The following is a 27,660-nucleotide window of genomic DNA, read 5'->3' as shown; positions in this document are numbered from 1 at the left end:
TACAGTAATGAATGTAGTTTGATTGCAAAATACATGAAGAGCAAATAGGTGAAGAAACCTGATTGGGCAGATTTGACAAGATCCTGAAAAAGTGATGAGAAGTCTAAAGAACAAAGATCAATATACAAAGTGAGTGAAATTATGGCTTGCAAGGCAGAAAGATATAGTGAATGAATTTAACCTGGTTGCTAAATGTGAAAGGTGTAATGGATATGTACTTGAATGTCCACTGCTTTTCTCCTGGCAGGGCTCAGTACCTCTAACTGCATTTTCAGTGCTATTTATCTATTAAAGCCAGCAGGCAGGATCACCAGCAGCAAAAGTAGTTGGCAAACCTACTTACAGATCTATAGTTATCCTTGTTTACAATATTTTATCATAGCAGCAATAATAAAAATGAGAAGGAAACAGAAGCACACAAAATTTCACTTTAATCAGACATTCATAACTGATTTTTGTTATCTTTTCAATATATTATTCAGAAAATATTTAAAATGAAGCTAATTGTGGAGGATTGCCAAGTTCCACTAACAATACAAAGATATGGGATTTGTTTAGTTCTATAAATACAAATAAAATATAAAATATATTTGTTTTAGTTATCCTACCAGCAGATAATTGGAAGCATCTTTGACCAGCTGACAAAATTATTTCAGCATACTGTTTCCCAGTATTTTTAGTTTCTTCCAGCTGTGCACAGTCTGGCTTCAAATGTTTGATGTCTATTACTCTCACAATTCCCACATGTGAACAATAGGCTGCCTGGGGATTCTGGGACATATAGGCTGAATGCTTGATTTAGGAATACTGGTTTATCCTTTTCCCGGCTTTTATTTTTATAGCTATCTGTCAGAACTTGAAATTGGGTTTGATTGCTAAGGTGAGCAAATACAATCTAAGTGCCATTGGTCAGTGAGCTGTTTATTTCCATTTCTTATTTGAGTAAGTCAGTCTGTATAGCATACATCATTTTCTCTTTGACATAGCTGATTTCTGGAGAGGAGATAGGGCAGTAAGGCATAATATCCAGATGAAAAAAAGCAATATCACTGAAGGAAGGCCCATAGGAAATGTCAATCTCAGGTTGCCGAAAAAATACACTCTGTTTAAGCACAAAGACAAAACAAGAAGGTTACTGTTGACTTGCTCAGCATGTGCAGTCTGTTCTCAAGTAATTTTTCCTGGGTATTGTTAACATGGTCCTGGCACCCTAGAACGTACAATTCAGTGAATGGACTGTACTTATAAAAAATATGCCACAAGGAAATTCTTTTGCTTAAGAGAATACATTTGGAAATTTGAGAGGATGTTATTAGTGCATTCATAAAACAACGGCAATGTTGTGGCCAATAACCGCCATTTTACTAAAAGAGAAAGTGGTGGCTTTTGAGTCTTGATCTTGTTGCTCCTTTAAGCTCCCCTTTATTTCTGCCAGAATGATCCCTAGTATCCAATTACATTTTTTCTAAGTTGATGTTCTAGTTATACAGATCCAATAAAGCTCATATGGAATAAAATTTGTAAGGGCAGAATTAAAAAAAAACCCTGAACATAAACTTGGAGTACTTCTGTGAAAAATGTATTACTTAGATAATATTTACAGACTTTTATTTTGATCAAGGACTATGATTTCCAAGTTTCGAATTCTAATTTCTAACTTCCCATTTGCTGTTAATGTACCGTTACATGGAATTGGATGCATCTGCAAAAGAGTAATTATCCAGCAGAGTCTAGATCATTGCTAATTTTATTAATGTCCATAATATATAAATAGTTCGGCAACCAGTGTTAAACACTCCCTATCCAACTCAAACAGTACAGCTCAAAGACCTTTGTCCAAAGGGAGATATGTACATGTAGTCCTTGACTTATGACCATGAGCCCAAAATTTCAGTTGCTAAGCGAGATAGTTAACTGAGTTTTGCCCCATTTTACAACCTTTGTTTCCACAGTTGTTAAGTGAATCACTGCTGTTAAGTTAGTAACCTGATTATTAACTGAATCTGGCTTCCCCATTGACTTGTCAGGTGGTCACAAAAGGTGAAGGCATGACCTTGGGACACTGCATCTGTCATGTGTCAGTTGCCAAGCACCCAAATTTTGATCACATGACCATGCTGCAACAGTCATGTGAGAAATGGTCATAAGTCACTTTTTCAGTGCTATTGTAACTTTGAATGGTCACTAAACAAACAGTTGTAAGTTGAGGACTGCTTGTAGATTTTGCTTTCATTGGTGTATTCATTCTATCTAGACCAGGGCTGTCAAACTCACGGCCTGTGGGCCCGATGCATCACTCGCTGGCCATGTCCACGCCTGATTTGGCAAAGGGGAGAAGAGTCATGATACGTCATGTGACATCGCCATGAGGACGTGAGTTTGACACCCCTGATCTAGACTCTGCTGGATGATTACTCTTTTGCAGATGCATCCAGTTCCATGTAACAGTACATTAACAGCAAATGGGAAGTTAGAAATTAGAATTCAAAACTTGGAAGTCATAGTCCTTGATCAAAATAAAAGTCTGTAAATATTATCTAAGTAATACATTTTTCATGTTTATGTTCAGGTTTTTTTTTAAAATTCTGCCCTTACCAAGGTCAACCACAATTCATGGGGATTACTTGAATCCATTTCCAAATGCTAGGCTGGTGCCATGTCTTTTTACTTATCTAAAAACTTTACCAGACCTATTTGGTTTATAAGATGATAAAGATGAAGTTTAAAGATGAAGTTGGAATTTACACCATGCAAACATCTCCTGTCAGAAACTGCTGAGAAGGGTAGAGAACATAATCTTCCAACATCCCCATACTACTAATCTAGAGTAGTTCTAAAAATGCATTTTTTCCCCCCAAACACTTAAGGGCTAAGGTTGTCATCTAGATCAGGGATCCCCAACCTCTGGGTTGCAAGCTGTTTGCAACTGGCCACGAAAACAGTGGATGAGTGTGTGTGTGTGCACCTCCACGTACACAAGTAGTAGGCAAGCGCATGCATGTGCGCTCCATTTGCCTGAATGCGGCTTGCCAATCGGAACCATCCTCTCCCCCCCCCACCACCAATCCACAAAGTTGGAAAGTTGGAGAACTTTGAGCTAAACTACTACACTGGAAACTAAGGTTTCTAATTCTGTATATCTCTATCTATCTGAGAATAAGTTTGATCAAACTCAGTGGGATTTACTTATCAATAAATAAATGGACAATTATTCAAAGGCTCATCTGTATTAAGGCTATTATACCTGGGCTCCAGGAACAAAAACATATTTTGGAACTATTCAGTTCCCACCAGGGGTGAAATCCAGCAGTTCTGACAGGTTCTGGAGAACCGGTAGCGGAAATTTTGAGTAGTTTGGAGAACTGGCAGATACCACCTCTGGCTGGCCCCAGTGTGGGGTGGGAATGGAGATTTTGCAATATCCTTCCCCCAGGAGTGGGGAGAGAATGGGGATTTTGCAGTATTCTTCCCCTGGAATGGGGTGGGAATGAAGATTTTGCAGTATCCTTCCCCTGCCACGCCTACCAAGCCACACCCACAGAACCGGTAGTAAAAAAAATTGGATTTCACCACTGGTTCCCACCTAAATGGTTGCACTGCAGATCAGGTAGCATTATGTCTTTCTCTCTTTAGCACTGGGTACAGCCTTTAACTTTGCATTTACAATCTTCATCCTTCAATAATATCTGAATTGAATATGTCATATATTTCATTTTCTTATGCAGGCCAGTCTATTTGAGCAAGGTAATTTAAAATTAGTTATCTATGGCAATGGAAAGCATTACATGAATACAGTTGTCTGAAAATGGGAAACTGGTCCAAAGTCAGAAATAAATTGGTCAGCTGAGAAATGGGCGGCGGAGGGAACTACATGAGATGTTTGCATTTTAATAGCGAAGACTATTTTTCCATCGAACAGACTCAACATATTCTGCTTTTAGAAAAAAAGAAGTATTTAAAGAAACATCTATATTCACCTATAGCCAAAGCAATCTGAAATAGTGCAACATTGGTCTTTTTTTCCTTTTGTAGCAAAGTTACTACTTAAAGAGTGCAATGACAATAGTATTATAATTACACTTCTGCAGTTTGCAGCTGGATCACTGAATCAAATTCTTATCCCTCCTTTAAAAAACTTTATATGTGGAAAAAGTTTAAGAATTGCAAAAATGCTTAGGTTTTTTTCATTGTACAATTGCTGTGTATCACTCTCAGCATTTCACAGAAACCCTCCTTCATTCTATAAATTGTTTTTGTTTGATATTATTAAAGGCTCAATTGCTTCTGCATGCAAAATTCCTAGCACTCCGGTCAAAAAGCGATTGTGCAGCTGTGTTATCTTTTCCTTCCCTACAACTTTTTTTCTGAAAAAAGTGGAAGAAGCAGTAGTAAAACATTAGGATACAAATGGAAAATATCTGAAGGCATTATTGTATACAGCTTCAGGTTTGAGTGGGAAGTAGATCTAACTTTCCAGTAATAAAATCACTAGGCACATTCATTGCAAAAAATTCCAGTTGCTTCCTGCTGGAATAACAAGAGCCTTACCATCCTGTGTGCACAAAACTATGCCCTCAGTGCAGGAGAGCATTTGAACCTAGCAAATAAAAAGCACCCAACATTGGCATCAACCTGATTGGTGTCAGAGGTGTCAGTTTGGCTCTAGTATAGATCTGAAGTGTCTTTAGATCTGACCTTCTCTAAATTAATAAAGTTTTGCTGAAATCTGGCCTTTATGAGTGACTACAATTTGGAATGTGGCACTTTCCCATTATAAAAAGGTAAAGGTTCCCCTCGCACATATGTGCTAGTCGTTCCCGACTCTAGGGGGCAGTGCTCATTTCCGTTTCAAAGACAAAGAGCCAGTGCTGTCCACAGATGTCTCTGTGGTCATGCGGCCAGCATGACTAAACGCCAAAGGTACACGGAACACTTACCTTCCCACCAAAGTGGTCCCTAATTTTCTACTTGCATTTTTTACGTGCTTTCGAACTGCTAGGTTGGCAGAAGCTGCGACAAGTAAGGGGAGCTCACCAGGGATGGGTACTACTTTACTACTGGTTTGCAACGGGGCCGTGCGCACAGAAGCTTCCTGATGACATCGGGGTCTGTGGGCGGAGCCTCCTGCCAGTTTTACTACCGGTTCTATAGAACCGATCCGAACCGGGACAACCCACCACCGGAGTTCACCCTGTTAACGCGGCACTAGGGATTTGAACCGCTGAACTGCCGACCTTTCGATCGACAAGCTCAGCGTCTTAGCCACTGAGCCACCGCATCCCTTTATAGAGTATCATTATTCCTATGACCAAGAATGTTTAAACTGTAGCCCTGTGAAATAATGTTACATGCAGACACACAAAGACTACAGGTTCAGGAAGACAATTTGCCTGCACATATTTCATATATGATGTCCCCCCCCTTCTACAAAAGGTTGGGGGCTTTTCTCTTAAAACTCATGAATTGGACTAGCAGATCACACCACAGAAATTAACAGGATTTCTTTTCCAACTAAGAGTACTGTACATTCAGTTTAGCAAAAATCTCCCAAGTGACTATCCCTGCTGAGTCTTTTCCCCAAATTGCACCTAATCACAGCACAAAAACCACACTTTTTTGTCCAGTCTCCTTGACATTACTTTCATCTTATCCCCAGCCCACAAATAAGAAAGGCTCAAGACATTCTTAACTGTTCTGGAGTTGATAGCATTTTCTGCCTTATTCCAACAGGGTTCAAGGACAACCTCAAGGTGTAGAAAATGTGTTGGGCTTATCTGAGAGGAAAGAAAGTGACTTGAAGAAGCAGGATTCATTAGCAAAATAGTAAATTTTATGACAAAAAAAAAATGACTAGGTATGAATGGGGAAAGGCCTGTAGCCTGCAAGTCTAGTATTAAATATATTCATTTTATTCCTCTTAAAAGAAATAATTAAAAGCAACATTTAAACAAACAAGAACAAAAGAAGCAATCATTTGGGCCAAATTTTAACACAGGGCTAATCTCTTGACTACACGAAATAATCCCTGTTAGTTCATCTACCCTGCAGGCCCCGTGTTGATCCTCAACTTCCCAAACTCTCCCAGGACCTCTTTTTTAGGTTCTCCCCTGAATATAATTTTAAGTTCAGCATTCTTGGATTTGAAGGGTTTTCCCCAAATAAACATCGAAGCGGCTGCGCTCAAGGCAACAAAGAGGCTGGAAAGGCTGGAAAAACCAACGTATTTGTAACTCCAGAAACTTATATGAGGGGTTTTTGGGGGGGGGGGCAGGCGATTCCACATCATTTTGCCCGAGCTCGAAGCAAACTTTTGCCAAAGCACCGGGCGCAGGAAATGCAGCTTCTCCCCCCCCCCCCGCATTTCTCTCTGCGCTCCCGGGCCATCCTTTTCCTCCCTCGATCGGTGTGCGTGGCAGTCACCCTTCCCACCCTTGCGTTATGGAACTCGGGAGGCGGCGCTCGCCGTTGGGCAGGGCGGAGATGAAGCCCGCCTGAATTCCGTGCCTTCCCCTCCCGTCTCTCCGTGCCGAAATTGAATGGAGTAGCAGACCCTTCTCCCAGCTCCAGCCGCTTTCCTTCTCGCGCGGGCCTTCCAAGCGCGCCTCAGGGAAGCCTCCCATCTCGCTCCGACGCCTTCAGAGTACAAGGGCGCCTCCGCTCAGTTTAGCATGTCATCCTCCGCGGCCAAACAAAGGAGCGGCAAGAACAGCGGCAACCCCGCTTCTTCCGAAAAGGGGGCCCATTCCAACCAACCCGATGACGTGGCGAAGAAGCAGTCGACGCCGCCGCCGCCGCCGCCGCCCCCGGCCCACTCCAAAAGCAGCAAAGGGGGCTCTCCGCCGTCTGGCGGGGGCAAAGCTGCCTCGTCCTGCAGTTGCGGCGCCATCCTGAACTTTCTCCTGTCCGTGACTTTCTTGGCAGCCGCTGCGGCTTCGGGCTACTACGTCCATCACCTTCTGGGGGAAGTCAACCAGATCAGCCTGAGGCAGGAAAGCTTCGCCAAGCAGCGGGAAGAGCTGGCCAGTTCCTTGGAAGGCGCCGTGCAAAAGGTTAGTTGGGGAGGATAATAAAGAAAGAAATATTTCTTGCCCGGGGAAGGCCGAGGGCAGCCCTTTCAAGGCCGCCGAGCAGGAGCGTGTATGTGGGGAGTGGAAAGTCGGAAGCCACCCATCATTTGCCCCAGTTTTTTTTTTATTTATTTAATTGCTCCGAGCAGTGCGGCGATATTTCGCCTTGCTTGAAACGCCGCCAAATTTGCTCGCCTGAAGCAAAGCGCAGAAGAGGAAGGCTTTGCATCTCCAAGCGGGTTGCACTTTAATGTTTTATCTTTCCGCGGAGGAAGGTGGAGAAGTCTTGCTGATGGGCTCCTTCTTGTTATTGGGGTTGAGAGTGGCGGGATTTGCTTTTGCCAGGTCAAAGAAAAAAAGCAGATTTTCCTCCCAGGGAGCATTTTTTTTTTTTGCAAGCCACGTTTTAGCACGTGCGGTCCATGCGCCGCGAGCAATGCGCAGCATGGCGTTGCAGAGAATAGCCAAGCAATAAAGTTGAAGTCCTCGGGGAAAGAAAAACAACTGTTAAGGATTAACAATGGATTGTTTTCTGATCATTTGGAATGTTTTTTTTTTTTTAGTCTTTGCCAGACAGTATGGCCGAGGGCGAGAGATAATGGACTGAAGAGGTTCGCGCAGTTGGGGGGGGGAGGTCGCTGCATTTTCTGGTTTTTCCTGTTTGCAAGTAGAAAATCGGATAGTAAAAAAAATATACAACTTTTCTCAGAGCCTTTGGGAATTTCCCTCAGAGTTGCAAGCCAAAGAAGTCTTGTGAACTAACCCAACGTGGCCTAAGTTTTTCTGAGCCATAACACTTACTTGAATCTTGACAACAAAAGTTAAAGTTGCAGTGTTTGCAATAAGTACTTTCAGCTGGGTGAGGATGCCTTAATAAGATAATTGAATGCTTATTCCGCTTTTCCCAAAATGGTGCCCTTGGGAGTTATTGGACCAATTCCAATACTTAAATTTATTGAGTGGAGATTACAGGAAATTGAAATCCATTAACTCGGGAGTGGCCCGTTTTAAGTAAAGTGGATTAGAATATGAATTTACTCTTAACTATATGGATATTTATTTTAATTAAATACACATTTAACTTTTTTTTTTAAGAGGAACTCTCCAAGATTTCTATGAACAAATTGCAGATTGCGCAGCAAAGCTATAGAGGAAGTTTGTGGACCACAGATTGCTCTGTTCAGTAAAGTTTCATCTTTAAGTAATCTAAAGCAGTGATTCTTTTGAGGTGCTGGATTTACAGTAATTGGCTTCTAAACTTCTGCTCAAAGGCCACTAGGAATTGTAGTTTTGGGACGAGGAGAGCATAGCTTCATGGTTAAGGGAAAAGTATACACTCCCACGCAGGCAAAGTACAGACATGGGCCAAATTTTCGGTACAGTATGGGTTTATATTGGCTGTGAAAGTGAATGTGATTGTATTTATCTTCTATATCTCCTACAAAGCAATATGTTTATAATTGATATCAGCCATAATAATGTTGAACTAATGTCTTACTAGAGGCCAGAATGGCATTCAAAGCCTTACAACAGGGAAGTCTATAGCATATCCCATTGCTCTTTTTTTTTTTAAATTTAAATTTCTATACCGCCCTTCTCCCGAAGGACTCAGGGCGGTGTACAGCCAAGAGTCCACTAGGAGAAGGGCGGTATATAAATTGAATAAACAAACAAACAAACAAGATAAAACCCACAAATATAAAAGTTAAAAGCAAATTAAAAGTATTAAATAATTTGGCCGAAACTAAAATAACATAAAACAACCCATTAAAATTACATTTAGGCCAGTCTTGCCTGATGAAACAAAAGCGCTTTGAGGGCGCGGCGGAAGGTCGGGAATCATTCCATAGGGCAGGTGCCCCCACAGAGAAGGCTCTCCCCCTGGGGGTCGCCAGTCGACACTGTTTGGCCGACGGCACCCTTTAATAAAGGAAAGACATTGGCCACAATATTACAGTATAAGCCATCTTGGTTATTGGATGAATAGAAATTAAATTAAATTAAAAACAAATTAAAACTATGCTTTGCAATTTAGATTACTTGGTGGAAAATAAGATTGTGTGGTTTGGTAATATTTATGTTTTGCAACAGAAAAGCATCCTGAGTACATAGATGTAGCAATTGTTGAAATTACAAATGCAATCGTTGCATAATTAAAGAGATACCATATCTAATAATATGGACAACCAGCAAATAGAAGGAAAAGTTAGTTTCCTGTGTCCCTGTGCTGCCATCTAGAGGTGGTTATGGTTTTTCAGCCCAGATCTTGTAATCCTAATGTTGAAATACTTTCACTGTACTGTAACATGTGTCTTTCATGCATATTCCATGTGAATCTGCAGTACAAAATCTATCTATTGGTACAAAATCGGATTATGAACATTTTAGACTCCATTTCAAAAAAGGCAGTTTTTTATTTTTCTATTGCTTTTTATTTTCATCAAAATCTTTGATAATGGAAGTTGGTTGTTATAAAAGAATACAAGTCTGGCAGGAATACAAATAATGTCACAAGTCGAAAGCTATTAAAGCTTTTAATCAGATCACTAAACCATGATATATATATATATATATATATATATATATATATATATATATGTATGTATGTGTGTGTGTGTGTGTGTGTATATATATATATATATATATGTATGTATGTATGTATGTATATATATATATATATATATATATTTAAGTCATTTATTTTGATGTATCATGTTGTCCGATGTCTTAGTTACTGAACTTCCTATGTAGAAAATGATCCATTTCACTATGCTAACCTTAATTTATTTCTATCTTTCAATTTCTTTTGTAGATGCAGTCTTTACAGTCTGCTTTTGGTGGCTTTGAATTGACATTGAAAAATGCTCAGCAAAAACAAGAGATCACCGAGAAAACTGTTAGACAAGGGGAGAGTGAAATCAGTCGCATTGGTGAAGTTCTCCAGAAACTACAAAATGAAATCCTTAAAGATTTGTCTGATGGTATTCATGTTGTAAAAGATGCCAGAGAAAGAGACTTCACGTCATTAGAAAACACTGTGGAAGAAAGGCTGACAGAGCTCACAAGATCTATAAATGATAATATTGCTGAATTCACACATATCCAGAAACAGAGCCAAGACGAAATCAATGAAGTTAAAAAAAAGGTGGCTTCACTTGGTGAAACAGAAACATACAAACATGACCTTCAGGTCTTGAAAGACACCGTTGATGAGATGCAGAGATCCTTGAAAGCCAAAGCGAAGACTATAGAAACCTTGCAAAGTACCATAGATTTGATGGAATCTGATGTTCTGTCTGAAGTTAAAGCACTTGTCAATCTCAAGCAGGAACACGATAAGTTTAAAGAAGTAGCTGATACAGAGCACCTTTCATTACAGACTTTAGAAGAGAAAGTCCTTAAAGCAGAAGAATATCTTTCTCATCTTCCATTGGAGCTGAAGAAACTCAGTGATGGCTTGATGCACATCAAGTCTTCTGATGATATACAAGGTAGCTATGCATTCTCCAAAGATGACATAGAAAGTCTGCAGAAGAGCAATAAAGAATTGGAATCCAGGCTCAGGTCCATAGAAGAGAATGTTCAGGCTCCGACATCATCATTTGCACAGAACACAGAAGGAATAGAACCTTCTATTTTCAAATATGACACTAAGCTAGCTGCGTTAGAAGAAGGTCTAGGTTCTGTCCAGAGTACTATAGAAAATGATATACGATCATTGACGGATACTGTGAGGAGTCTTGGGGAAGCACAGCTCTCAATCTTCGGTGATGTTGATGAACTAAGGAGAAGTCTGAATGATCTACCAAATAATGCTGATGCACTCGATCATATCCAGAAACAAGTTCTTGCTTTGCTGGACCAGGAAAAGTCTTCAGTGAATGTAGGGCAGTCTGGAGATAATAAGGCAGAACTCTCTTCTGTTAAAGATTCTGTTGATGACGTGCGAGTTTCTCTTGGTCAGGTAGAATCGGACGTAAAAATGCTTAGGACAGCAGTTGACAGTTTAGTTGCTTACTCAGTGAAAATCGAAACCAATGAGAACAATGTGCAGACAATGAAGGATTCCTTAGATGACATAAGGAATGACTTGGACAGGTTGTTTGTTAAAATGGAAGATATCCATGAAATGGTTTGAATATTGAGCATGTTTTAACTCTGAAGTACAAAAAAAGAAATTGTTTTCCTAGTCCAAAGGAGTTTTGTTGTTGGGGAAGTTTGTGGAATGGAAATTGAGCTATTGATATCTCTGGAAAAAATGTTAAAACAATCCAGTTAGGTAGGTCCTGTAATTTCTACTATTTTAATTGCTAGGACAAATTAATTTGTTTCTGCAGCTTAATCTGTAGTACACTGGGTGAGGGTGTGGACCCAAGAAGCAAATTATGATGGTCATTGTCCTTTTAATTTAACAAACATGAGGGCAACATGCTCAAAAGCAGTCCCACTCCTTTGAAAACAAATGATTGTATGCATTATATTGCATAACTCAGTCTTCTACCATTGAAATAAAGCAGCCAATCATAGAAGGTTCTATGTATTAATTAAAATACACAAAGGGCTGTTATTATATATAATAAGAGTATTCATATGAAAATTATCGTATGGAATAATCACATTTGAGATTGGATTCTTCTATAATCCATGCTCATCAACATAGCCATTCCACAACAAAATCAATGTAGCCATTCCACAACAAAACTAAAGGTGCTTTTGATGTGTCCAGAGGCAGTAAACATTGGCAGTATTGGATAGAACTTTGCCATTATAGTAGTGCCTACTTTTGGGACAGTTTACTGTGATGTCAACTGAATTTGCATTTATCGTTTCTGTCCTAATTCATTGATGCAAAGATGTATGGAGTCAAGGTAGGGAAATGAAAACAGTGGGGGGGGGGGGAGGTAAACATGGAACATACCTTCCCCCACAAATAACAAAGGGCAATAAAAACAGAATTGTTTACTGCATTTAACATTTTCCTTGTGATATATCAAGATGCAACAGTGACATCCAGTCTTAAGTGCCTTACAGTCTTCCTATTATTGACTTGGATGAAACAAAATTAGATTTGAGATTGGTTATTTAAAAAGTCCAATACATTAAAAACTACCTTTGGATTTGAGTAATTCTTCAAAGAAGAGATATTCATAATGTTCATTTTACAGAACCACTGAGTTTTACAGTTGGGTAGATTCTTGTTTATCTTCTTTAGAAAATATGGCCCTGGTTGTTCTGTTGATTTATACATAATTGTTGAGAAAGATAAACAGAAGACGACTGTACAAAGAATGCTCGTAGCATCAGTAGTAGAGGCAACAGGTAATCCTCAGGAGGAGAAGCAGACAAGGTGTGCAGTAGCCATTTATAACATAAGCAGTGTATTTAGTAACTGCTTCTGTAGAGATACAATGCCTTAAAAACCAGAACTATGCCTTGTATTGAGATCAAGTCATTATTTTTCGGGAGTGCTTTTATTGTCTTTTTTGTGAATCTTGAATGACTGTAGTTGGCTGTGAAATAATTTTCTTGGTATGTGTAATTTGAATAAATACTTATTCTGGTTGTAGTCAACCATTTTTTCTAGTTTTGAGGAAAACAGAGTAATTACATAAGTTATATTATTAGTTTCTTTGAGTCCTTAAGTTTTGCTTAATAAATAGCTGCTACTATTGAAACTGTCATGGACTCAGTTGGGATTCATGCATCTATTGCTACTCACCATTTTTTTACGTTATTTGTCTGCAAAGCGGCATTACATATAGCTAGACCCAAAGCAATAACATTTTTATAATACAAGAATAGGTTGCATTAATCTTTTCTGCAGATTTATTATTCTGAGAAAATAAATATAATACAATATTATATTAGAATATAAAGTATTTTATATACACAGTACATCTAGTTGTGGGATGGATTAGTTAGCTAGTAAAAGGGTGAATGAAATACAGAAAATCAGTTCAAGGCAGTTCACACATTGAGCTAAATTATGGCATATTTTTAAAAACTTCAGGTTTATATGTTTGGTGAACATTGTGCATTTGACCATAGTTTATGGCTCAGTGTTAAGTGTGAATGAGGCCTCCTTGGCTTGTTTAAAACTGCTTAAAATAAAACCTGGCTTAATAAGAAATGTGAATCCAGATATTTAGTCATGTATACCAGCCACTCATAAAACAGCTTTCATTTAGCTAAAGAGGAGTTATTGTACTCTACATTCCAGTATTTAAAATACAGGTATTCCTCGACTTTATGACCATAATTGAGCCCAAAATTTCTGTTAAGTGAAACCTTTCTAAGTGGTTTACAGAGTCAGCATATTTCTCCCAACAATCTGGGTCCTCATTTTACCGACCTCAGAAGGATGGAAGGTTGAGTCAACCTTGAACCTGTGAAGATCGAACTCTTGCCTATGGGCAGAGTTAGCCTGCAACACTGCCTTCTAACCACTGCGCCACCACGCTTCCTATGAAAAAAGAACATTTATATTTCCTGAACGAAGGAAATCATTCTAGGTGTAAAATGCAAGTTTTCCTAAATCCATTATCTTGGTTCTAAAACAATTCTGACAACTAAAATTTCTTTTGATATTTTGCTATTTTTCTAGGAATTCAAAATGAAGCTACTGGTATCCAGTCTGAATTTCCATGGTTGAGAGTTGATTTGACCTGGGACTCCAAAGTCTAAGTCCAACATTTTAATCACTACAACAAACTGAATTTTTTGGCAAATGTATAAAGTATGTATTTTAAAATAGGAAAGGAAACTAATAGTGCCTTCCTACAAAATACCCATATGGCATGGGAGAGGCGGCAGGGGATCCTTGATTTATGAAAGTGACTAAAACCAGACTCCTTTTTATATAGAACGTGTTTACCGCTATTTTGATGTTTTTTATTGTCCCTCATGGATACCCCTGAAAGCAATGGTTATTACATATAGAAAGTGGAGAAATCTAAAATTAAAACCAAAAGCAATGATTATTTAGGATCCTCTGTTCTTTCAACTTTTTTATTTTATTTAGCTGAATTACAATTTTTTAAAATTAGCCTGCAACTGAAAGTAAGCCCTATTGTTGAGTCTTGCATATGGTTAGAGCATGTGTGGCTGAGCGTTAGCCATGGGGTCCTTGTTCTTTGATAGTTTTCTTGCAGACGTTTCATTATAACATCATCAGTGCATTAGCTATTTCAGTTGTGTGATGTTTATATCACACAGTGGGACAATATTATGTGAGGCTGTTATCCAGGCTACTTGAGTAACGGTGGAAACGGTGTTAGTAATATTAAAAATGAAAAGATAAAAAATAATAGAAACAAAAGACAGATGAAGAAAGTGCATCTATAAAAATGAAATCAATTAGCATAGTAAGCATAATAACAGTTTGCTTGATTCTAGATGAAAGTAAAGTGACTTAACTATTGGTATGAAACCATAGTTTAATGCGTTAGCAATGAGCAAGTTTGGCCAGTTGTGGCTTATGTAATAAACTATGTTTCAGTACAATGTGAAAAACATGGAACGGTACAGTATTTCTTAAAATGGTAAAAGCTACAATCTTAACATAAGCTTTCTTGGGTCTCAGGCACAATGAACTCATTGGCCTTAGTATTAGATTGGGGTGTCAAACTCAAGGCCCAGGGACCGGATCCAGCCCATGGGGTGCTTAGATCAGGCCCGCGGGGCTGCCCTGGAAACAGCAAAGGACCAGCCCACAGTGTTTCTGCCAGTGAAAAGGGAGCTCAGGTGGCCCTCCTGAGCTCCCTTTTCGTTGGCAGAGGGTTGGAGGAAGCCATTGCTGCTGAAAACAGAGTTCAGGAGCCCATTTTTGCTGGCAGAGCGCTCGGGCCACCACAGGTGCCCCCAACACGAGTGATGAGCTGGCCATGCCCACCCTGGCCATGCCCATCCTGCCCCCCCCCCCATGTCAAACACAACCCTGATGCGGCCCTCAATGAAATAAGAGTTTTGACACCCCTGTGCTTTTAATCCTTCTGAGTCAAGAATGAGACACAACATGGAAGTGTATGGATTCAAACTATAATAGAGTTGATCCCATTGCATGCAAGAATCCAGATTAAATCATCATTGTCAAGATTGATATCTGGTCTTGATTTGAAAACATCCTGTAAATACATTACATTCCACCATTTTGGGTAATTGCAAACATTTGTCTTCATATTCACAGTAACACTAATATGCTAACACATTAATACATTGCAATTATGTGTGATGCGCATCGACAAATCAGTATGAAAGCCAGTTTGGTCTGGTGGTTAAGACACCCGGCTAGAAACCAGGAGACTGAGTTCCAGTCCCGCCTTAGGCATGAAAAACCGGCTGGGTGACTTTGGGCCAGTCATTGTCTCTTAACCCAACTCAACTCTTAGGGTTGTTGTGGGGAAAACAGGAGGAGGAAGGAGTGTTAGGTATGTTTGCTGCCTTGAGCTATTTATAAAAATAATAACGCAGGATAAAAATAAATAAGGCACTTTCAAAATAACATGGTGATACACATCATATACATTAATATCACATTGACTTACATTAATATCTTTGAACGTCTTCTAATTCCTCCTGTGAGGAGAAGAACATTGCAAGAGTCTATTACCAAAGCTTTACCATAAAGTATTGACCTACATGAAATTGGTTTCCGGGTCTGGTCTTCCTTGAAGGGCTAACAGTGGAGATGAACAAGCACAACCTCAGTGCTACCTGTGCCCCTCAATATCTTTTACCATAGTACAGAAGGGAAAGTCTCCAGTTCAAGGATTTCTTCAGAGATACTAGGTTCTTGGCTTTAATTAGTAAATCTCAGGAACCACGTGATTCTGATCATCTGAGCTGTGAGCTCCCAGAGAATTTAACACTGGAACAGTTGGACACTGTCATCTAGTGAGAATGTATGGTAATGCTACCTAGAATTGCTTCTCAAAACAAGGTTCAGAGTTTGATTCCTAATATTCCATAAAGAACATTATTTTCTGTCGAGTATAAACCCGAATTTATGAAAGTATTAAAAACTGAACAGGAGAAAAAAAAACTGACCAGAGCTGAGGAGGCTTGGAAAAAATCATATTCAAACAGATTAAGAGTGAAAATATTTTTGTTTTACAACACACTATTTTTAAGCGCAGGGAAGAAAACAATAGCATTCTACATGTGTCCAACCAGAGGTGGGTTTCAGCAGGTTCTGACCAGTTCTGGAGAACCGGTTGCAGAAATTCTGAGTAGTTTGGAGAACCGGTAAATACCATCTCTGACTGGACCCACCTCCATCTATTCTCTGCCTCCCGGGTCCCAGCTGATTGGGAGGAAATGGGGATTTTGCAGTAACCTTCCCCTGGAGAGGGGAGGGAATGGCGATTTTACAGTATCCTTCCCCTGCCACATCCACCATGCCACGCTCACCAAGCCATGCCATGCCATGCCACGCCCACCAAGCCACGGCCACAGAACTGGTAGTAAAAATTTTTGAATCCCATCACTGTGTCCAACTTCAGTTTTATATATTTATATATTGATAAATTGGTATATAATTACTATGCTCTATGGATCTATTATATTCGCAATTGATTTCAGATGCAAAATTAAACTTGACCAGACACTGATGAGCACTTTTGGTCAGTAAACCATGCAATTTGAAGATCCCTTGTTAGTCACTGCCAACTCAGTCCCTACTGGTATATGCATGAAGCTTGCATTTATTTTTGCTTCAGAAAGCCCAGATTAACACTTGTTGCCATTGAATTGTGTTTGCCACCTGAAAAAGCTGTTTATCCATTTTGGACACATTCTTTCAGACCCCTAGTTGGCACTTGATTTTCAATTTTACCCACCCAAATAATTTGATGTTAGACTTGGCTGGATCACTGCCCACTTCCTGTAAATCAGTTATTAACAGATTAAGTGTGGACCAACCAAGGTAAGGAAAGAAGGCAGAATGAGACTTCTGGAGTTATTTCCAACCCTTGTGACAGCAATGAGCATTTACTGTAGGTATCAATATTGTATTTTCTTTTGCATACAGATAATCCTGACTTAACGACGATTCCATAGTTATGACGGTGATTTTAAAAAAAGTAATTTTTTTAACCAATCCTTGCATTAATGACCTTTGCAGGTCTGTAAAGCCAAGGAAACCTGAAGTAACATCCTAAGCACAGTTACAGTTTCTCTTAGTGATCTCTTCACATAACACCAAGTTGACAGTCACAATTGTGGTTGCTAAACGAGAACTCCCTGTAATGAAGTAATGTGTCAGGCCTGTGTGTCTGTGTGTTTAAGCTCTGTTTTGGGCATGTGTAACAGAATGGGACAATTTGCAACAGCCAACTCACCACGGAAGAATTCCATTTTGTCACTGGAAATAATGTCAAATGTGGATGACATTTATCGTGTTGAGTTATTCCACATGGAATTGTCCCATGGTGAGATAGAGGCATCAGGTTGGCTGAGGCGAAATGGCTGTTGTTGGCCGCGGCAAGATGGCTGCAGCAAGATGGCTGTGCCAAGGTGGCTGTGGTGAGTTGGCTGCGGTAAGTTGTCCTAGACCCCAGAGCAGACAGTCTCTGCTCAGTCGATTAAGATGAAGGCATGTTTAGAATGAAACAACCTGCTCTGTAATCACTGCCCAACTGCCTCTCTTGTAAAGATACATTAAGAAATGCTTTTGTGGAATTGTTTTCTCCACTCTCCCTGGCTTGATCTGAACCACTTTTAATTCAGTCTTTGATTTGCTGGGTTTTACTCTGCACATCAAATTCGATCTGAGGTTTCAGAGAGCTACAGTATCCTGTTGATGGACAGGTAGAAATGCAGAGCCTTGAGTCTTTTTGCAATATTCTTTCCAACATTCTGTAGGGTTTTAAGAATAATGAAGTAGCACAAGCATATACAGTGCACCTTCTTAAATTCTTTCCTACCCCTTTTTCTGATAAGTCATAGAGAGTATCTGCATTTTCATGTGTGTAACATACACATGTGTTAAATCTATATATGTTTATGTATGTGCACTTTTTGTTCATTGCACTGAGCCTGTACTTCACAATCTTGAGTTGTGACTGGAACAGCTGAATTTGTGATTATTTGAAAGGACCTAGAATTAAATCCTGGATGAATGGACACACACACGCACACAGAGAGAGAGAGTGGGGTGGGGTGGGGAGAGGGGGAAGGAGAAAGATATTTCTGTGTACTTCTTTAGGCATATTTTTTTGTATATATATAGATGTGTATACATCCACAACTAATCTAGCCATCCAGTGATCTCTGTGAGCTTCTTCTGTAAACAAATTCCTAAATATTCAATTATGTATTTGGAGACTGAGATTTCTTGTCAATCCTGTAGGAATCTTAGGTCATCCAATGAAGCTGAAAGAGCAAAGTATATCACCACTTAGCTTATACTGAACTCATGAAAATCATTGTCAAGGATCTGGTAATGAATTCAAAAGTAGACTGGAGAAATTCATGGATGAGAGAATACTGATGGAGAATAAAGCTTTTCATGGCTACTAGTCTTGATGGCTACATATTATTTCCAGTATCAGAGACAATATACTTCTCAACAACAGTTGTTGGAGTACACAACATTCATTTTCTGTTTGTGTCATATTTGCATTGGCCACTGTGAGGACAGTGAATAAACAGATAATTAGTTTGGTCCAAGGCAACTCTTCTTGTATATATGGATTCTGTCTTTTGGGTGAATGTCCTAAAATAAAACAACCAGCCCCTTTCTTCCTATATATTTACCTATTCAAAACAAACTTGTCTTGCTACAAAAGAAATAAAAGAAATAAAAGCAGGGATAGATGAGATACTCAGTTCCAAGTATGGGAGATGCAAATTCTAGATGCAAATCTACTAGATTTGGTATGCTATGATGATGCCAAGATAAAAATTGGAAACCTTTGTAATCTTTTCACTACCATGCAATAGAGTACAGAAATTACACACCTCATCTATATATATTGATGGGACTGAAACAAACAAACAAATATCAATTTCATCCAGCACCCTGCTCCTCCAAATAAAAACACCTGTAAGAGATGGATTTGTAGCTTCTGTTTTAACATATTCAGTGAGTGGGAAATCATCACTTCTCCAGGTAACTGTTTCCCCTTTCACAGCATTTTTACTATCAGGATTTCACTTCCTAAAATTCAGTTTGAATCAGCCTTTCTGGCCTCTGGAATATGTCAGAGTTGAATGCATCATCTATTTAAAACAATGTTTAAAACTATCTTTGAATCCAGTGTTTGAGTCAGTGATGTATCCACTTAACAGCCTTACCCTCCACCCAAATCTGAGCGCACATGCACTACATACAGCAGGTGTTTTCACACATGTGCATGCATATAATTTGAACCAGGTAATGCCTAGCTCCAAATGCCTCTGCATACAATTTCTTTTGCTTACTTGATTGTTATTCCTTCTCCCTCACTTGTTCCCTCTGTCAATTCTGAAGCGAACCTGACTGAAGCCATCTTGTGCTGCCTCACAGTTGCCACCAAGCCTGAGAAAAAAGGGGAGGGGGAAGGGAGTAGGTAGCCCAGCTTAGTCAAAATAAAAAGTTTTCCTCTGGGAACCAAGTTCATCATAACAGATGGCTGGTGAAGGCAGAGAAGAGCCTGCCAGCTATAGTCATTGGACAACATGACTGATGATACTGGGAAAGGGGGAGATTTTATGCTTTTAATTAGATGAAAACCGAAGGAACTTTCAGAGTTGGTTTTCACCAGTTGTGCCAATATGATGTATCCAATAAGCATGTTCTTAGAGGAATCTACCTACCTCAGAGTTCTGCTTTCAATGGGTGCATTACTCTGAATGCCGACATCCTCCCTAATCAACTAGTTGACAGAGAAGCATCAATTTGGCTGCTGACAAAGCTGGATCGAACTTTCATAATTCTTTTGGCCTATGTATTCCTTGCATCACACAAGCTATGAGTTTCTAGCCCATCCTCTGATTCATTCGTCTGTGCCTAATTTTAAGCCTTCCTTTTAAGCCATTATGCATCTGTAAGCATAATGGCATCCCCAACTCCACACATTAGAGAGAGAAATCAACCAATGCAGAGTAATTTTGAAATCTACAGAACTGTATCTGCATCAGAAATCTGTAAAGACAGAACCTTACCCACAGAACACCATGGGAGAAAATGTTGAGAAAATGACTCAGAAGGAAAGATAACTGGGCAGCCAGATGCTGAGAGAAGTGAAATGGGAAGGCTAACAAAGAGACATAGATTAATAAGAAAAGGATGGAGACAGCTCATTGTCTAGATATGTTATTTCTTGGTTCACAATGAGAATCTTTTTACGGCACAGAAATCAAACATATTAAGGCAATTGTGATGATGTACCAGTATTTCCATTCCTCCTTAAGAACTCTCTCATTACCTGAAAAAAAGTGAATGAAGATTGAGTGTATAAAATGAATACAGAAAGCAAGCTAACTAATTGTTAGATGAATAGAGATGAAGGAATCTTGAACTCCAAGTAGTCCTTCCTGTGCAATTTTGATGGGAGTGTCTCTCATTTTCTTTTCTTATCTGCCCAGGTGCTGTACAAGAAAGCAGGGATGCTCGGGTGCCCTATTGGTATCTGAGTTCAAGAAGGGAAAGTGGAAGAACAATGTAGCTGTGACTATTACTGCATAGGCTTTTCAACAGAGGACATTAATAGAATAGAATTTCTTTTATGTACACTGAGAGCATATGCACCCAGACAAATTACTTGTGTGTCACACTTGGCCAATAAAAAATTCTATTCTATTCTATTCAACAGAGAACATTTAAAAAGAAAGATTTTCATTTTAGCAGCCTAAATGATTGGAAAAAGTATTCTGATTGAAGTGTTAGCCATCTCCATCCACTCTTACCATTCCATCACAATGACAAAAGGATGGTTATTCTAACTAGGTCAGCAATAGAAGGGTTTTCTCACTGAGCTAGACATAAATATACAAAATCCCAGCCTTTCTTATCCAGACCACCTTGGTCTGCAGTGGAATGAAAACGTTATGAGACAAGGCAGAAAACATAATAAACATAGTGCGATTAACAATTTCCTTGGAATTCATTTGTGAATTCAAAGTGAACTTTCTTTGCCATTTTGCTGTTAACATTCCATTTCTGCTCAACAGCCCTTCATTAATTTGTAAAAAGAGCTAGAGTATGCCTATATATGTGGTTTTAAAAATTCTTATACATTACTAGGAAAGTGGTCAGATTGTTGGCTCTTTTTAGTAGTGGGAGGAAGCTTGGCTTTCCATGCTCTGTAAAACTTGGTTGAAATTCAGTTAGGGAACACGGTAGGGATTTTGTATGTGTGTGAGTGGGTGGGATTATAAAACATTAATGAAGGGGGAAGCCCAAAGGTGCTTTTTCAAGAGGCACCTGGACTTCCTTGTTTTTCTTTGAAGACATTTCGCTTCTCATCCAAGAAGCTTCTTCAGCTCTGACTGAAACTGAAGAAGCTTCAGCTGGCTGGTGGGAGAACAAACCCATCAGGACAAGATTCAACAGTCCATCTGCATTTAAAAGACAAAGGACACTCTTTTGAAGGCAGCAACGTCCACATTTTGGATAGAGAGGACCGCTGGTTTGAATGAGGGGTCAAAGAGGCCATCTATGTCAAAATTGAACAGCCCTCTCTCAACAGAGGGGGAGAGATATGACATCATCTATCTCCAGTCTACAACATAGTCCTTTCAACCAGTTCCAAGAAGGCTCCACAGCCATTTGCACTACCTGATGACACAGATAAATCTCCAGGTGGTCTCAATGACTCTATAAAAGAATGCAAATGACCAGCTGTCTGCAAGGGGTATAAATCCTTCCATTCCCCACTCATCCAGTCAGAACTGAAGAAGCTTCATGGATGAGAAGTGAAACATCTTCAAAGAAAAACAAGAAAGTCCAGTTGCTTCTTGAAAAAGCACCTTTGGGACAACTATGACCTGAATGACTGAGAATCTCCAGACAGATGGGAGACATCTGTTGAATGTTTGCCTACCACAAACATATTAACAGAACAGCAGCCAGGGTTATGTTACCTATAGTAGCATGATAAGTAATCACATATCTCATTAAAGATATTAATGCCTTCATTACAACATGCTCAATTATTGATGCACAACTGTATCACGATTGAGAAGGAAGAATTTGTCTTAAATCAAAGTCTTAAATATCATGTTTGATTGTTGCCTGTATAAGAGGGTGAGAGACAAGTACCTCGGTCTATATACTAAACCAAACGAATGACCCATTGGGATCCCCATATCAAAACAATTTACCTTATATGCTGCCAGAATTAGAAAACAACATTTAATACAGCACAGTACTTGAGCAAAATGGTTCAGTTGAGATCGGCATACGTGGGACTGATTGGGGTAGAATGTAGGGGTGACACTGAAATATAATTTTATCATATTTTATTTATCCATATATTAAATTATTGTATTTTATTCCAATCTCATTTTAATTGTCTTTTATTCCAATTCTATTTGAAATTGTTTTTATCGGATTTTAGTAATAATTTGTGTTTGGAACTCTGCACTTTGATATGGCCCATAAGCTAATCAAGAAAGTAAACTTAAACTCATTAAAGATATTAATGCCTTCATTACAATATGATCAGTTACTGATGCACAAATGTATCATGATTGAGAAGGAAGAATTTGTCTTAAAGCAAGACCTACACCAGAGGTATACAATCTTGGCAACTTTAAGACTTGTGAACCTCAGGGAGCTGAAGTCTATAAATCTTAAAATTGTCAAGTTGGACACACCTGACCTACACAATGGCAGCTATTTGTGGGAACACATTCCACACTAACCCGAAACTTATGCCTGTCCCTGAATTACAGAGACCCAACGTCTGCCATTGGAGCATCAGAGGGTTACAGAATATAAAACAATTGGTTAAGCCAACTCTACATTAATACATGTTTTAATTTCAAAACATCTGCTTTTTGGTCAATATCTTCACCTGAAAGTCCTAGATAATCAACTCTTCTTCAGGGAAAATATTGTCCTAATCAGAAACCTCAGTGGAACTGCATATATTGACTATAATATTCCCTAATTTTCCCCAGGGCTTTTTTCCTTTGAACATACATAGTCTATACATGTGGTAAGAACCGTAATGAGGGTATGGCTATGTACTCCAGGGAACTATTTGTCTTCTTTAACATAGCGAATTTGCCACTTCTCTTATTACTTGCGGAAGCCTTTGACTGACAGTCTCTAGTCTTAGTCTGCAATTCCATCTGCATTGTATTTTTTTATTATAACAACCAGTTAAGACAAATGTTCTCAGAAAGTAGAATATTTTTAGTATAATAATTGAACATATAAATATATTTATGAACATAGATTCAATATTTTTAGCTGAAAGATTGTATTTACATTACAGCATCTTGCAAATTCAAGATTTAATTAAAATAAGGATATTATGTTATTTTTGAAAAGCCATCTCTCCATCATGAGCTTTCCAGGAGCATGGAAGAAAGGTATGTACAGCCAATTGGATCTTCTGACTTAATGTCACAATCAAAAATATAGTTTACTTCAGTTTTTGAAACATATCAAATCGTTTTTGTAAAACCAAGCAGAATAAAAAGGAACCAGGTACTCTGCGATGTATTTCTCTTATCTTTCTTTCTTAGTACTGCATTCATTGATTTTATTAATGTCACTTTCCCCCATAATAACATTATTTTAATTCTTTTGAATTGGACAAAATCATGGCCATTTTATAGGGAAAGTGGCTATTAGCCTCCAATATGTCAAAAATATTGATAAATTCTCTGTACTGTAATACATTTGGCATAAAATAATAATGTTAACCACCTGGTGGAGCTAGTGTTTGTAAAAAAAAAAATGAAATTCTACAAAGTCTGACTTTTCCTTACTTGTTTTCTGTATAATAGCAGAGCAATAAATATTTGCTACATAATTTGTATATTTCAGGCTAAGATGACATACCATAACAATCTGAATTGTTGTTTTTGTACTAATGCAACTGGAATTCAAAAAGCTTCTCAAATTAGGTGTTTTAGAAATGTATTGTGCTACAACTTTTATCATCTTCAAATAGTCTGTGGAATAATGGAGTAGTCAATACATCTGGAAACCACAATGAAATGAGAAGGCCAGGTGTTACATATGAAAAATGTATGAATAGCCTGTTGGGAGTTTGTTTTAGGTATTCTCAGTGAAGTATAAACACAAAACATTCATGTTTGGTATTGCTATTTGGATAGAATGCAACATGCCACTTTACAAGCCATGTAGGACAGGGGTATCAAACTCGATTTCATTGAGGATCGCATCAGGGTAGTGTTTGACCTCGGGAGGCCTGGGGTGGGTGTGGCCAGGGTAGTCATGGCCAGTTTGACATCACTTGTGTCAGGGGCGCCTGTGGTGGGCCGAGTGCTCTGCCAGCGAAAACGGGCTCACAAGCTCCGTTTTCGGCTGGGACGGTCTCCTGCAACCCTCTACATGTGGCCCTCCCAAACTCCATTTTCGCTGGCATAGGCACTGTGGGCCAGTCCTTTGCTGTTTCCAGGGCGGCCCCATGGGCCAGATCTAAGCAGCCCATGGGCTGGATTCAGCCCACGGGCCTTGAGTTTGACATCCCTGATGTAGGGGAATTCATACCAACTTCCTGATTCAAAAAGTAGCTTTCCTCATACCATAGCCATGATACAGGATGTAAGTTGGTTATCCTGCTCTTGGATCCTGAATAGTAGGTGGTGGTTGTTTCTCTCTTCTCCTCCTCCTCCTCGCCCTTTCTTCCCCCTTCCCTCCCCCATCCCTTCCCCCTCATATCTCAACATCCAAAGTAAAAGCTAGCCAGGGGAAGGTGACAAAACTATTTACAGGGCAGGATCCACCTTCTGATGCTCTACTACTCTTTAATGTATTAATCTTTTTAAACAACTATTATTTGAATTTACCAGAATAATAAATAGTTCAAACCTGAACCTTTTAGCTCTGTTTTGTTTTTCTTTGGGCTCAGCATAATCTCCAGTGAATAAACTGAAGTAGTTTAGTTAGTTAAAAGAATAGCTTTGTCACATAAACAGCATGTAAAATATGAAAAAAGGTTTACATTTCAGCCTTGCACAAAAATAAAATCCCTAAAATGTAATCTATCATGTAACTATTTTCAGCCTCTTTCCCAAAAAAATGCTTGCAAATTCTCTACCCATTTCCATCATTCCTCTATATCTATTTGTATGAATCATCCGTCATAGAATATTTCCATTGCTGTTATCATATTTTACGGACAGTCTACTTACAACTGCATGCAGCTGCTTCTGGAAATCGGTGAAGGCATTTGACTTACAGAAAGAAGACTTTTCCTGACCTATAGCTGTACCATGAAATAAGGCTATTATTAGATGCTCTACTCGATGACTCATCCACTTGAAAGCTGACATTACCAGGCACATATAATCTTATTGATAATCAATATTATTGCTATTTTCATTGTGATGTCCTATGGGATAAATTCTCTAGCTTTCTGAAATATCTAACATGGTTAAAAAAAATCTATTTTTTTTTTTAATCCTTTGGTTAAAATCTTCTGCTGTGGCTAGAGATATGCAGATCAATTTAAATCTCTCCCAGTTTGTGAAACAGATTTCCATTCACACAGATTTGTGCCTGGTTTTTTTTTTTAGTAAAAAAACCTTCACACATAAAGATGTGGATAAATTTTGTAGGGCTTGAAGGTTATACTTTTGAAAAAGCACAAGAGGGCAGTTTCTTGGCTTTTCCTTTTTATCAGCAAAATGGCTCTGGTTTCTGTAGCAATGCAATATCTTGGTAGCTATTCCTTGTAGCATCTCTTTGAGAATTCATGTAGCCACACAGAGCTCTGTTTTAGAAACCCATTTCATGTAACTTCCTATCTTGAGATTAAACCAGTGGTGGGTTGCCCCCGGTTCACATCGGTTCTATAGAACCGGTAATAAAACCAGCGGGAGGCTCTGCCCACTGAGCTTGACGTCATCAGAACGCTTCTGCGAATGCGCAGAAGAGCACGTGCAGCCCCGTTGCGAACCAGTAGTAAAGGTAAGTAGAACCCACCCCTGGATTAAACTCATATGAAGCTCTCCCACATAATTTCTCTTCATATATAGGAACTGGCTTAAACATAGCTTATGTCATGGAAGATCGAATATGCTTGCTAAAGAAAATCAACTTTGCTCAAACTAAAGTAATTAAAATACTGAACTGCATATTACAGATAGTGTTTCTTTAGAACATGAGGCCCATTTGTTCATCTGGGAAGGTGGTTAAAGCAGGAAAAGAGAGTGATATATAGAGTGCAAAAAGAGTGCTGAAGAAAATGTATATTTCCTGAAGATTTAGAGTGTATATTGGTAAGAGTGAAAGCCTGGTAGTTCTAACTCATAGTTAATGATGTGTAGGTGAGAAAAATATATGACTAAAGAAAATCAGTAGTAAAAAAATAATGTTCTAAACCTTACAGTCTGCTGATCTATCTAGCTAATATTTTAAAGCTTAATGATCTGCTAGATTGTTTCTTATTCAGACTCCCTATAACCTATCATGAAATGAAAACAGATAGCAGAGAAGGGAGTACCTAATCTAATTTAGGAAATCTAAACAAGTCTCTCTCTAAACATATTTGATAGAAAATGACTGTTAGGTTTGAATTCACAAAATCCTTCAAGTGGTTTACTAGGACCAGGAAGATAGAGTGGGTGGATATTGAGAGAAAGTACTGATGATTAAGCACTATAGGATGAGGGAGGAAACAAGAGTTCACCCCACAGCATTCCTATTTGAAGAGTGTAATAAATGGTTGCATCAAGAAATAGAAAGTGACAATGATAAGGTTGGAAAGTCATATTTTGACTTCTCAGCAAGTGATTTTTTTGCCTACCAGTTAACTTATTTTCCCTATGCAAAGCTAATTTAAACAAAAACAAATTGGGGAGTTTTGGGGGCAAATCTGTGCATCTCTTAAGGACTTCCAAAACTTGGGAAGCCAGGAAGGGAGGGAGGGCTTCTTCTTCCCACATTGACCTGTTTCTGAAGGATAAAGCAAGGGGCCTCTTTAACAGCATCCTTGATTGTCCAGTTAGGGATTTGTGGGCTACCTATCCTAAATGAAAATCCACCCATTTAGTATGATAAGAACACCTGTGGAAGCATTACAGGTCCCATAATTAAAATAGTTGAGAACTTTTCTTAGATTCCATTTATTTATTTACCAAACATACACATTTTCAATCTCAATGAACTTTAAAAGCAGTGTGCAATGTATTTAATATAAAACATAATAAAAAATTAAATTAAACCAAAAGGGGGCATTGTCACATCTGGGATTAGTTGTTCCACTGGATCAAATTCCTACAGAGAATACCAGCTTTTGAGTCCTTTCTGGAGACCCCTTTTGTTTTCCATAAATAACAATAATTTCAATTCTTATTTATGGAAGAGGAACCCAGTATGTCACACATTCAAGAAAGAACATTATTAAGTGCCATTCTGCGAATGTGTGCACTTGTCTCCTGAGTACAAGAGATGATCCTGGCAGCAGGG

General features: G+C 38.8%; 1 protein-coding gene and 1 long non-coding RNA gene across 2 annotated transcripts; one reads left to right on the top strand and one right to left on the bottom strand.

Moving 5' to 3' along the window:
* Positions 1-414: 414 nt before the first annotated feature.
* On the bottom strand, positions 415-6,087 carry LOC117655842 (uncharacterized). The gene is made up of 2 exons (XR_015728870.1): positions 3,584-6,087; positions 415-1,102 (listed from the first exon to the last, which is right to left on the bottom strand). It is a non-coding gene; the product is annotated as an uncharacterized LOC117655842 (long non-coding RNA).
* A 105-nt stretch (positions 6,088-6,192) lies between these two features.
* On the top strand, positions 6,193-12,746 carry CKAP4 (cytoskeleton associated protein 4). Its single transcript, XM_034403657.3, has 2 exons — positions 6,193-7,049; positions 9,880-12,746. Exons 1-2 carry the CDS (start codon positions 6,669-6,671, stop codon positions 11,203-11,205), a joined length of 1,707 nt encoding a protein of 568 aa, XP_034259548.2. The 5' UTR covers positions 6,193-6,668; the 3' UTR covers positions 11,206-12,746.
* The last annotated feature ends 14,914 nt before the right edge of the window (positions 12,747-27,660 follow it).

This window comes from Pantherophis guttatus, chromosome 7 (assembly GCF_059756535.1).
Source record: "Pantherophis guttatus breed Tessera chromosome 7, ASM5975653v1, whole genome shotgun sequence".
Lineage (NCBI taxonomy): Eukaryota > Metazoa > Chordata > Lepidosauria > Squamata > Colubridae > Pantherophis > Pantherophis guttatus.
The sequence above is the reverse complement of the archived record's forward strand: the minus strand, read 5'-3'. Positions and strand labels throughout refer to the sequence as shown.

What these genes read in the sequence shown, in the direction of transcription:
- CKAP4 (XM_034403657.3), top strand. Translation starts at nt 6,669, where the DNA reads ATGTCATCCTCCGCGGCCAAACAAAGGAGCGGCAAGAACAGCGGCAAC. An exon ending in TGGAAGGCGCCGTGCAAAAG is followed by an intron (nt 7,050 to 9,879) that starts GTTAGTTGGGGA and finishes TTTCTTTTGTAG; the next exon opens with ATGCAGTCTTTACAGTCTGC.